Source organism: Mobula birostris, chromosome 11, assembly GCF_030028105.1.
Source record: "Mobula birostris isolate sMobBir1 chromosome 11, sMobBir1.hap1, whole genome shotgun sequence".
Lineage (NCBI taxonomy): Eukaryota > Metazoa > Chordata > Chondrichthyes > Myliobatiformes > Myliobatidae > Mobula > Mobula birostris.
In genome coordinates, this window is record NC_092380.1 from 16,314,313 (window position 1) to 16,327,417 (window position 13,105).

At 43.5% G+C, this 13,105-nt stretch overlaps 1 protein-coding gene and 2 non-coding genes across 3 annotated transcripts in view; all 3 read right to left on the reverse strand.

Moving 5' to 3' along the window:
- Positions 1-4,004: 4,004 nt before the first annotated feature.
- trnar-ccu (transfer RNA arginine (anticodon CCU)) lies at positions 4,005-4,077 on the reverse strand. Its single transcript has one exon. It is a non-coding gene; the product is annotated as a tRNA-Arg (tRNA).
- Positions 4,078-4,835: 758 nt separating this feature from the next.
- Positions 4,836-4,908, reverse strand: trnar-ccu (transfer RNA arginine (anticodon CCU)). Its single transcript has one exon. It is a non-coding gene; the product is annotated as a tRNA-Arg (tRNA).
- A 7,653-nt stretch (positions 4,909-12,561) lies between these two features.
- The window catches only part of LOC140205391 (guanylyl cyclase C-like), an 87,783-nt gene continuing 87,239 nt past the window's right edge, over positions 12,562-13,105 (reverse strand). Inside the window, exon 27 of the mRNA XM_072272983.1 lies at positions 12,562-12,712. Coding sequence (XP_072129084.1) covers positions 12,562-12,712 — 151 coding nt within the window. The remainder of the gene's footprint in view (positions 12,713-13,105) is intronic.

Genomic DNA, 13,105 nt, shown 5'->3' on the forward strand with positions numbered 1-13,105 from the left:
ATACAGAGTACAAGAAAGAGTCCTGACGAAGGGTCTCGGCCCGAAACGTCGACTGTACCTCTTCCTCGAGATGCTGCCTGGCCTGCGGCGTTCATCAGCAACTTTGATGTGTGTTACCAATAACATTGTATCTATTCATAATAACAATCTCGTTACCCCGTATTCATTAGATTAGATTAGATTCAACATTATTGCTATTGTGCCGAGTACAGATACAAAGCCAATGAAATGCATTTAGCATCTGACCAGAAATGCAAAGAACAGTGTTATTTACAAAATAACTTCGAATAAAAAAAGTGTTACAGCACACAAATATAGAAGTACTGGGACAGTACAGTACGGATGCAATACTGCTTAGCGCTGTGATGTGAGGTTCAGCAGGGTCACGGCCCCATGGAAGAAGCTCTTCCTGTGCCTGCTGGTGCGGGAGCGGAGGCTCCTGAAACGCCTACCGGATGGGAGGAGAGTAAAAAGTCCATGGTTAGGGTGAGATGTATCCATGATAATGCTTTTCGTCCTGTCCAGGCAGCATTTATGGTAGATGTTTTCAATGGTGGGCAATTGGGTGCCGATAATCCGCTGGGCAGTTTTCACCACACGCTGGAGTGCTTTGCGGTCCGATACGGGACAATTGCCATTTCACACTGAGATGCAGTTGGTGAGTATGCTCTCAGTGGTACAGCGGTAGAAGTCCATCCGTATCCTGGGACAGAGATGAGCTTTCTTCATGTTCTGCAGGAAATAAAGGCGCTGTTGCGTCTTTTTGATCAGGATGGAGGAGTTCAGGGACCAGGTGAGATCCTCAGAAATGTGGACACCAAGGAATTTGAAGTTTGATACACGCTCCACTACAGTTCCGTTGATGTAGATGGGGATGTGAGTGTGACTCCTGGCATGCCTGAAGTCCACAATGATCTCCTTGGTCTTCTGGGTGTTAAGGGCCAGGTTGTTGTCGGCACACCACGCAGCCAGGTGCTGGACCTCGTCCCTGTAGGCCGTCTCGATATCCCCTCTGACCAGACCAACCACCGTGGTGTCGTCTGCGAACTTGATTATGGAGTTAGAACCATGTACAGGAACGCAGTCACAGGTGAAAAGGGAGTACAGAAGAGGGCTCAGCACACAGCCTTGAGGCACGCCGGTGATCAGGGTGAGAGTGGAGGAGGAGAAGTTGTGCAACTTGACTGATTGGGGTCTGTTAGTCAGAAAGTCCAAGGTCCAATTGCAGAGTGATGAGCTGATACCAAGCTGACGAAGTTTGGTGATCAGCTTGGAGGGGATCACAGTATTAACTGCCGAACTAAACTCAATGAACAGCACTCTGACATAAGAGTTGGGGCTGTCCAGGTGGGTCAGGGCAGAGTGAAGTGCTGTGGAGATGGCGTCCTGTTGGTGCGATAGGCAAATTAGTGGGGGTCCAGGCTAGTGGGCAGACAGGATTTCAGCTGTGATAGAACCAGTCTCTCAAAGCACTTTGCAATGAAGGGGGTGAGTGCAACTGGACGGAAGTCATTCAGGCCCGTGGCAGTGGAATGCTTCGGCACCGGCACGATGGTGGCGATCTTGAAGCTTGTGGGGACAACTGCCTGGGCCAGGGACAGATTAAAAATGTCCATGACCCCGGCCAACTGCCCTGCACAGACTCTGAGCACACGGCCAGATATTCCATCCGGACCAGCTGCCTTCCGTATAATGTATTCACCCTGCTCAGGGTGGCGTAAACATCGGAGGTGGAAAGTGAGAGAGGCAATTCGCCAGGTGGGAGATTCGCTTTGAGGATGACCTCCTTGTTCTCTCGGTCAAAGCGAGCGTAGAAGTAATTGAGCTCATCAGGGAGGGAAGCAGAGCTGGAAGAGGCACAGTACTAGGAGGTTTGAAGTTTGTAATGACCCGTATGCCATGCAGGTTATATTGAAATATACTAATTTATGAAGCTTTCAAGAGGAAAAAAATCATAAATTGAATCATAAATCATAAATTTAATAAAGTTATACACAGTTATACTCTAGACCTGACGAAGGGCCTCGGCCCGAAACGTCGACTGTATCTCTTCCTGTGGATGCTGCCTGGCCTGCTGCGTTCACCAGCATTTTTTATGTGTGATACTATACACATTTATACACAAGTTATACACAATTTTTACAAAGTACACCAATAGAACAATGCCTGGTGATCAATGTGTTACTAATCTGTAGTGATTAGGGTTTTGCCGGTTGATTGAAGAGATGTACCTGTTCTTGAAACCTGGTACTACGGGAGTTCAAGCTTCTGTACCTTCTGCCATTGATTTTCCCTAAATGTTATATCTTTCCTCAGCATTAAACATAATAAGGCAGAGTTTGTGCGTCACAAAATCAGAGTGGAACGTGGATGCGGGTTTTAAAGAGCGAACAGGAACCTGTGCTCAGTGCCCTGCTCTGCTGGGGGAGAAGCTGACAGCGATGCAGGTGGATGCTTTCCTGGTGTCATGGATTCTTGATTACCTGACTGGCAGACCACAGTACGTGTGCTTGCAACACTGTGTGTCCGGCAGAGTGACCAGCAGCACTGGGGCTCCACAGCGGACTGTCTTGTCTCCCTTTCTCTTCACCATTTACACCTCGGACTTCAACTACTGCACAGAGCCTTGTCATCTTCAGAAGTTTTCGGATGACTCTGCCACAGTTGGATGCATCAGCAAGGGAAATGAGGCTGAGTACAGGGCTACGGTAGGAAACTTTGTCACATGGTGTGAGCAGAATTATCTGCAGCTTAATGTGAAAAAGACTAAGGAGCTGGTGGTAGACCTGAGGAGAGCTAAGGTACCGGTGACCCCTGTTTCCATCCAGGGGGTCAGTGTGGACATGGTGGAGGATTACAAATACCTGGGGATACGAATTGATAATAAACTGGACTGGTCAAAGAACACTGAGGCTGTCTACAAGAAGGGTCAGAGCCGTCTCTATTTCCTGAGGAGACTGAGGTCCTTTAACATCTGTCGGACGATGCTGAGGATGTTCTACGAGTCTGTGGTGGTCAGTGCTATCATGTTTGCTGTTGTGTGCTGGGGCAGCGGGCCGAGGGTAGCAGACGCCAACAGGATCAACAAACTCATTCGTAAGGCCCGTGATGTTGTGGGGATGGAACTGGACTCTCTCACGGTGGTGTCTGAAAAGAGGATGCTGTCCAAGTTGCATGCCATCTTGGACAATGTCTCCCATCCACTACATAATGTACTGGTTGGGCACAGGAGTACATTCAGCCAGAGACTCATTCCACCCAGATGCGACACAGAGCGTCATAGGAAGTCATTCCTGCCTGTGGCCATCAAACTTTACAACTCCTCCCTTGGAGGGTCAGACACCCTGAGCCAATAGGCTGGTCCTGGACTTATTTCCTGGCATAATTTACATACTTACATATTACTATTTAACTATTTGTGGTTTTATTACTATTCGATTATTTATGGTGCAACTGTAACGAAAACCAATTTCCCCCGGGATCAATAAAGTCTGACTATGACTATGACATCAGAAGGAATAAAGATGTTCATGTTACTATGATCAATAACATTAATGTTCGACATAATTTTTCAATACCTCAGGAAAATAATGGCAAATCACATTTCCAAATCACGTCCGTTCGGAAAATAAAACTGATACATAAAAATTCTTATAGGAAGCGTTTTGAATTTTTAAATTTAATGTAAATGTAAACACAAAAGATTGTTGTAATTACACTATGTTTACTACAGGAGGCAGACAGGCTCCGAAATATTGCAGTGAGCTGGCTGAGTTCCTCCAGCGTTTTGTGTGTGCAGCTTGGATTTCCAGCATTTGAAGATTTTCTCTTGTTTGTGAAATACTGTACTGGTTCAGCAGGCACAATTCAATCTTAAGGAATAAATTCGTGAACGTACTATTTTAAAATATCTTTTAAAAGTGAATAACACAATTTAAAACGAGCCCCTTAACACGGTTTCGAAATAACTTCGCAGAGATCAATTAAAAATGAGGTTTCGCCACCACCCCAGATGGGACTCGAACCCACAATCCCTGGCTTAGGAGGCCAGTGCCTTATCCATTAGGCCACTGGGGCTTCGCATTACCGAGTTCAAAGTACTGTATCTATGTCTTATTTTATAAACGGTCATTTGGAATATTAAATTTAATTAGAAGTGAAAGAATTGCTGTGTTTGCTTGTTTTTTTAAATTGCTCTATATTTAAAATATATGGGTAATAAATTAATTAAGCTTTACAGTGGTGCTGATCAGTTCACCATAATACAGTTTAAGGAGTCAATTTGAAGGATCTCAACTGTATGTCACAGATGCTGCCTGAACAGCTGAGTTACTCCAGTATTTTGTATGTTGCTCCAGATTCCGGTATCTGCAGTCTCTCGTGTCTCTATTAAGGAAAAACATGCTAAATTATTAGTGATAATTCGTGCGCTGCCTTGTCGACGAAAGGTTTCTGAACTTGTCGTAGCACTATACACCACGAAATGAGGCCATTCGGTCCGCCACGCCCGGTTCAGCTCTTTAAGAGAACAACAATGAAGGATGGTGTTTCTTTGTGAGCAAGTTTTCAAACAGCCATATTTACGACGTTTCCCTTGAAAGTTTACTGCGTTGTCTTTTTAAGGCAGCGCAAATGAAACTAAGAGAACTCTTCATATGTCAATCTGCTACCAAGATTCTGGCAAAGAAGACAACCTGTGTCTTTTGCTACTAAAGCAGAAACACTTTTCAGAGTATAGACCATCGTAATTGGTCATCAGCAGCGCTTGCCAATGTGCTTTAGACTCACATAAAGAGAACTCTAGACAAGGAAACCCTGCATTTTTAAAAATTCATCACCCCAGATGGGACTCGAACCCACAATCCCTGGCTTAGGAGGCCAGTGCCTTATCCATTAGGCCACTGGGGCCGAACATGTCACAATTTACACCATTAAGCGTACTTTTGCTCCCCCCACCCATTTTCTTTTTAACATGCAGAAGAATATTTCGAGTTACGAAACACCAATGTCACAGAAATCCGACTTTATGTCAATCCTTCCATAGTGGAAAAATTAGCTACAGTAATGCAAAGATCTTAAGAAGTTGTGAATCTGGGGTAGCAGATAATTCAAAAGACAAGCAACACACACAAAATGCTGGAGAAATTCAGCAGGCCAGGCAGGTTCTATGGAAAAGAGTTAAACAGTAGGTGTTTCAGGCCCGAGACCCTTCGTCGAGTGTTTACGCTTTTCCATAGATGCTGCCTGACTTGTTGAGTTCCTTCAGCATTTGGTGTGTGTTGCTTGGATTTCCAGCACTTGCTGATTTTCTCGTGATTCAAAAGACAACCAGATTTCAAAGCTTGGGGATCTTCTAGTAAGCAGTGGGAATGTTAGCAATAAGTTTTTCTAACCACCTTCGGAAGTTACGCAGAAATTGGGAGGATAGAAATAAAATTAACATGTGTTAGCACTGTAGACGACTTCTGCAGAGGATGAAGCAAAATTAATGCTAAAGGACAAAGAGACAATTAAGATAAAGACCAAATAATTATAGAGAAAGGTTTGATTGTGGCCTGACTGGTACATTTTTCCTCACGAAGGGATTTAGGGTAGTGTCTTCAGTAAGTTACTGGTGCAAATGTGTGAAGTGATAGACCCTCCGTCTATGAACAAAGAACAAGTACATAACAATGAAACAAGATGATTAAAGCCCAAAAGACAAAAATAGAGTCCTGATGAAGAAGGATCTCTTGCAACCTGAAATATAAACTGGTCATTTCCCTCCACAGATACTGCTTTCTTCCAGTGAGTTTTTCCAGTGTGCTGCTCCAGATTCTGGCATCTGCAGTCTCTGGACCCAGGTTTTGGTAGTTCCCTCTGCAACTAGATCCTCAATTTCCTCACTGGTAGACCCTGGTTAGCACAGATTAGTAACATCCCCTCCACTCTCACCATCAGCACAGGTAATCATCTGTGCTTAGCCCCCTGCTCTGCTCACTTTATACATATGATTGTGCAGCTGAATACAGAACCAGTCATCATTAGGGGATCAGGGGTGGAGAGGGTCAGTAACTTTAAATTCCTTGGCGTTATCATTTTGCAGAATTTGTCCTGGGACCAGCATATAAGTGCCATTACAAAGATGGCACGGCAATGCCTCTACTTTCTTAGAAGTTTGTACAGATTCACCATGTCATCTAATAACTTTTGACCAACTGCTGCTGATGCACTTTGGAGAACATCCTGGCTGGTTGCATCATGGCCTGGTATGGAGACACCAATGCCTGAGAATGAAAAAGCCGACAAAAAGTGGTGGATTCAGCCCAGTCCGTCAGCGAAAAAGCCCTCCTGTACCGTTGAGCGCACCTATAGGGGGCGCTGCCACAGGAAGACAGCATCCATCATCCAGGACCTCCACCATTCAGACCATGCCCTCCTTTCACCGCTGAAGTCGGAATGAGGTACAGGAACCTTAGGTCCCACAACACCAGGACCAGGAGCAGATATTAGCTTTCAACCATCAGGCTCCTGACCCAGCATGGATAACCTCACTCACCTCAATATCAAACTGATTCCCCCCTCAAGGAACCTGTATCTGCACCCCTGGGTCTCTGTTCTGCAGAACTCACTGGAATTTAGAAGAATGAAGGGGAGCCTCATTGAAACCTATCGAATGCTGAGAGGCCGAGATAGAGTGGATGTGGCCAGAATGTTTCCTATGTGGGGGAGTCTAAAACCAGAGGACACAGCCTCAGAATAGAGGGACTTCCATTCAGAGTAGAGATGAGGAGGAATTTCTTTAGCCATAATCTGTGGAATTCATTGCCGTAGGCGGCCAGGTCATTGGGTGTATTTAAGGCAAAAGTTGATAGGTTCCTGATTAGTCCATGCGTGAAAGTTTTCTGGGTGAAGGCAGGAGACGGGGGCTGAGATGGAATGATGAAATGGCAGAGCATACTTGATCAGCTAAATGGCCTGACCCTGCTCCAATATCTTGTGATCTAATACCTCCCAGGTCCCTACCATTTGCTGTGTAAATTCTGCCCCAGTTTGTCTTATCAAAATGCAGTTCCGCACATTTACCTTAAACTCCATCTGCCATTCCTTGGCCCGATGGCTCAGTTGATCAAGATCCCATTGTAATCTCAGATAAACTTCTTCACTGCTTACTATACCACCAATTTTAGTGTCAACCACAAACTTACTAATCATGCCACCTAGTGCATTCTCACCTTAACCCAACATCTCATTTTTACATTCAGATATAATGATTCCAATTGTTTTTTTTCTTTCTGCTGAAACTATAGTCAAAATACTGAAGAAGGATCTGGTGCTTTCCTGGCGTCTATGACAAATAAATTCTTCCTGGACTTCCAGATGGGTACCGATACTGATTTTAACCAACTTTTTTTTCTCCAAAAATACTTTATTCAGAAATATTACAAAATAAAGTTATTTACATAAAAAAATTCGTTGACTCTGAGTCCTTATTCAATAAATAAAGTTATTTACAATAAAATTATGCATTGACTCTCAGTCCATATACAAATGAAAGATGATTACAATAAATCGTTCGTTTACTCTCAACCCTTAGTCAAGAATTAAGATTATTTACAATAAAATTATTAACAATAAAAACAGGCGTTGGCTCTAATTCCTTTTCCAATGTTGTATTTCCAGCCACTCCTGGGGCACCATGTTGCTTCATTTATCCACACCGCTGATGAGGGTTATTCTCCTCCCCAGCCGACCCCTCCCACTCCCACGTGTGATGAATCTTAAACTGTGGTCCTTCCATACCTGTATCCCGAGAAGAGTTTATTATTCAAAATAATGTTTCCAGAATCCTAACTTGCACTATCCATCCACCCATCACCATGTATTACTCAATTACTTTGGTTCCCTGTTAAGTATCAACTTAATTTTAAACTATTGTTTTAATTCCTTTGATTTTAAGTATTATGCCTCTCTGTCCTTACCTCTCCCCCAGCCCAGCAACCCACTGAGATCTCTAAACTTCTCTAATTTGATCCTTCTAGTTATCTCTAATCTGATTGCTCTACCATTGGTGGTCAAGTTTTCAATGACCCAGGCTCCAAGCTCACTAAAACCCCTCCGGCTCCCTAACATTTTTTTTCAGGTTATACCCTAAGACCCATCTTCAACTAATATCAACAGTGAGTAGCTATTCTTAGCAAGGTTTAATCAATGCAGTTTGTGGGGACTGGACTCTAGTTCATGTTCTATGTATTTCTGGTTTCTAGTTACTCCTTCTTTTATTGCTATTTTGTGTGATTTTGATTGGAGTGGACTAGTTCTGCAGCCTACAGTCAACAAACAACACGGCACTCAACTAAACTGAACGTTCCTTGACTGTTTCAGTGACTCTGTGCTTTAATGTTTTATATTGTGTTTTTCACTCATTTTTTGCCATTTGTGTGATTTGTTCTTTTTTGTTTGTGTTGTGTGGCTGATTTAAATGCCTGGTCAGATGGATTGAAGAGGAAGGGTGCTAGGACCACAGGCCAAGGTTGGGCGAGTTCTGCTCGCTGGTCTGCAACATTTGCTCCACTTTATGCCGCGCTGAGGCAGAGGCTGTGTCCCCAGGCTCCATGAAGTTTACTCTCCTACACGCTGTACCGAGGCTGTGTCTGCTCCAGGCTTCGTGTCTGCAGGTTCCATGAAGTTTACTCTGCTACACGCTGTACTGAGGCTGTGGCCTGCTCCAGGATTCATTTTTGTTCTAAATGTTAAAACTTACTTTTATTGTTTGCATGATTTGTTTTTTTCCCCCCTGAACATTGGGTGCTTGGCAGTCTTCTTTCCTTTATGGGTTCTTTTGGGTTCCTTTGTTTTGTGACCGACGAATCTTTGATAATGAATGTACCTTGAACTTTGACATTTGAATGAGTTCCATGGTTTTCTTTGTTTTGTGGCTGTCTGTGGGAAGACAAATCTCAGGGTTGGATACCGCATGCATGCTTTGTTTTTAAATGCAATTTGAAGTTTGAACTTATGAGGGTGGTCTTACAGAAATGTAGAAAATCAAGAAGGACATAGTTGGGTGAATATACAGTCTTTTTCCCGGGGTTGGGGAATTAAGAAATAGGGGGCACACATTGAAGGTAAGAGGGGAGAGATTTAATAGGAATCTGAGAGGCAACTTTTCATCCCAAAATTGTCTAGTATATGGAATGAGTTGCAAGAGGAAGTGGTTGAGGCAGGTAGATTAAGGACACTTAAAAGGTACTCGGACAGCTACAAGGTTTCAAGCAGGGGTTCCCAACCTGGGGACCACAGACCACAGGCTGAATGGTATTGGTCTATGACATAAAAAATGTTTGGGAGGGATATGGGCCAAGTGCAGGCAGAGACTAGCTTAGATGGAAATCTTGGTCAGTATGGAGCAGTTGAGCCAAACAGCCTGTTTCTGTGCTGTATAACCATGACTCTAACCAAAATTTTGCTCACCTACTCCATATCTCCTTGTGTTTTTTTTTATATATCCTGCCTGCAAAACATCTTGGATATTGTATTTTACTCTGTTAAATAAACAATAATTCAAGTCCTTGGAGCCATTTACAAGTTACTCCTTTAAAATAATTGCATTTATTGACTTTCATAAGAATTAAGCATACACTGATGACATTCATTGACAATGATTACAACTACCTTTCCCATAATACTTTGGGTTCATCACAACACTTCCATGGGTTTTGAGTCTGTGGATGTTCAAGGGTGAACCAGCCTTTTCAAACTCTTGGCAATCTCTCCTCAACCCGCTCCTCTACATCTTCTTCCCAATCTTATTCATGTGTAGAACTGCCTCTTTCAGTTAAGCTGGTTCTTTATCAGTCACAAGTAAATTCCCCAAAAATTGGCACAGCTTCACCTTGGTTGAATTGTCAGTTGAAACATTCAGGTAGGAGGGCTACAGAGAAATTAATGATCTCAGGATCTCAAAGGAGAATGGCTCATATTCTGACAACCCAAGGCCTTTCCACCATCTACAAGGCACGTCAGGGATGTGATGGAATAGTTTCCACTTGTCTGGATGAATGCACCACCACCAGCTCTCAAGTACCTAAACACTATCTATGGACAAAGCAGTCTACTTGATTGGCACCCCACTCACCCCACTAAACATTCATTCTTTCCACCATCAGTTCACAGTGGCTGCAGTGTGAGCTGACTAAAATTTGCAATGCAGTTACTCAATTGGGTCTTTCCAGTGGCACTGCTCAAAGCTGTGACTTCCACCACCAAGATAGACAAGCCCAGCAGGTGTAGAGGAACACCATCACCATTTTGTTATCCTCCAAGTCACACACCATCCTGACTTGGAAATTTATCACTATTCCTTCATTGTTGAGGAGTCTAAATCCTGGAACTTCCTACCCAACCTCCCTGTAGGATTTCATCTGTTCAAGGTGAGTTACCACCATTTCTTCAAGAATAAATAAAAATGGGCAGTACGTGCTGATCTTGTTTCTGGTGCCCATATGTCTAAGAAATGAATATTAAAAAAGTATGGTGTTATGAAGGAAAAATCACCTCTGCTGTTTCTCTTGTCAGCTGAAATCACCGTCTGCCTATTCTACACTCCAATTCTTAACTACTACTCTGCATCAGTAATATAAATATTTATATTATTTAATATCAAGAAATGAAATTAAGTGCCTTTCCATATGAATTTGCTCACAAAGAAAACACACAGCTTTGCTAGGCCAGTCAGTGAGTCAGAATGGGGTGGGGGGGGGGAGAGGTAGATTTACTCCAGGGGCAAATTTCCCTCCATCAACCATCTCCCCCTTCTCTCCGTACATCTTCATTGAACTGTCTTCGTGAAATGAGAGTCACAGGACTACATCAAACAGGTGACACTGGGAGAAAAGCTACCACAGGTAGATGATAATGTAGAGGTAAGGTTTCAATTGGATCAGCTGTGATCTTGTTAAATGTCAGAACTCAAGGGGAGAAGCAGTTTCTCTGTGTTCCTAATTCAAATGGAGCACAGATCCAACACAGCAAACCAACCAAGTCCAAAGCACAAATAATTTGGAGTAATGGAGCAGTTGGACTGGTGGTGCATATTCTGGACAAAAGATGCAGTGGTGGAAACAGAATATTGCACTGAGAGATACTTCAGGAGACTTCTTCTGAGAATGGGGCATGTACCCAGGAGGGTTTAAAGAGATTTACTTTCGGACAACTATTTTGATATACCTGAATTGAAGGCAATTTATGAGACAATGTAGAACGAGCCTTAAGTTCCTTGAGTCTCTATTACACTCAGAGGTGGTATAAGGGGTAAAGTAGAGAACGCCTCTGCTGTAGCTGAGTAGAAGGTTGATGTAACAGCATCAAGTCCTGTGTTGCCTCTAAGTACCTGACCTGAAGACCATGGATGAGACAGTGTAGAGAAAGCTTTAAATGTTGCATCTGCCGTGGAAGTAGCTGATGGTGCAGTATAAGGCCATAAGACATAGGAGCAGAATTAGGCCACTTGGCCCATCGAGTCTGCTCGGGCCATTTCACCACGGCTGATCCATTTTTCCTCTCGGCTCCAATTCCCTGCCTGCTCCCTGAATCCTTCCATGCCCTGATCAATCAAGAATCTGAAGTTAATAAGTACAACATATTGCTTCTAACTAAAGCTGTTCCTATTTATTTTTAGTTATTTATACCAGCACCAATAGCAACCTGCCTAGTTACCACTTGCCTGATCACGGGACAATTTACAATGACCAATTAACCTACCGACCAGTACACCTTTGGATTATGGGAGGAAACCAGAGCACCCGGAGGAAACCCAGTCATAGGGAGAAGGTACAAACTCCCTACAGGCGGTGGCAGGAATTGAATCTGGGTCATCCATACTGTAAAGCGATGTGCTAACCACTACGCTGCCTGTGCTGCAAAGAAGAATTGCAAAAAACTAAAATGGTTGTATTTATGTGAAGGCTTTTCCACATTCAGGATGTTCAAATATGTTTTGTGGACAACAAAATAACTTCGATGTGCAGTCACTGTTTTATGGGCAAACTGAGATGACCTATTACGCTGACAAACATCCCATTAATATGTTGGTTATTCAGTTACTGACATAGGCCAGGGTGAGATTATTGGCCAGGATAATGGGAGAACCCCTTCACAGCATGGGGTCCTTCTGTCTGAATAATCAGATCTGGGCTTTAACTTCTGAAAGTCTTCCTCAGTATTGTGTACAAGGTCAGTCTGGAACTTTTGCTTCAGACATTGGCTCAGTGTTGAAAGAATTTCAGCTGACACTTGAGAAATTCACACCATGCCTGCAGTGAGCAACACCTCACCTACAGCTCCTTAATAAAGCTGAGCACAAAGCGAGGTCACTCTGTAGGCCACCCCTGCTACACCACACCCAAAGGAACCTGACACTGAAGCTAGAAAAGATGTTCTGTGCCCCAGCATTTTCTCGGAAAGGCACACATACTCAGCAGCAATAGTTTCACATATTATATCCTTTTAAAATCAAGAGTAAACGTTTGAAGAATGGTGCATGCAAGCAGTTCCAGAAAACAGTTATCCTGTTCCTCACAGCTACAAGTAGGTGCTGAGTAACTCTGCAGAGCCAAGCTGCAGGTATTCAAGTTCCTCTTTAGTTATTGTCTTGTACTCGGACGCTCTCCGCTTCTCCAGAGACTTGATAATCATCTCAGCAAAGTCAGCCTGAAGTCGCTGCAAGTTTTCCCTGTGGAATGCAAAGCAAATAAGTGATTCCTCAATCGTCTGCCGCAAGTCTACCTACATTGCAACAGACTCAGTAAATCATAAACACAAGGAAGTCTGTGGATGCTGGAAATTCAGAGCAACACACAGAAAATACTGGAGGAACTCAGCAGGTCAGGCAGCATCTAAGGAAATTAAATATCAGTCGACCCTTTTTTCAGGACTGGAAAGGAAGAAAGACGCCAGAATAAAAAGATAGGGAGAGGTGGTTAGCAAGAAGGTGATAAGTGAAGCCAGGTGGGTGGGGAAGGTCAAGAGCTGGAGAAGAAGGAATCTCATAGGGGAGGAGCTGTGGACTATAGGAGAAAGGGAAGGAGGAAGGGATTCAGGGGAGGTAATAGGCAGGGGAGAAGAA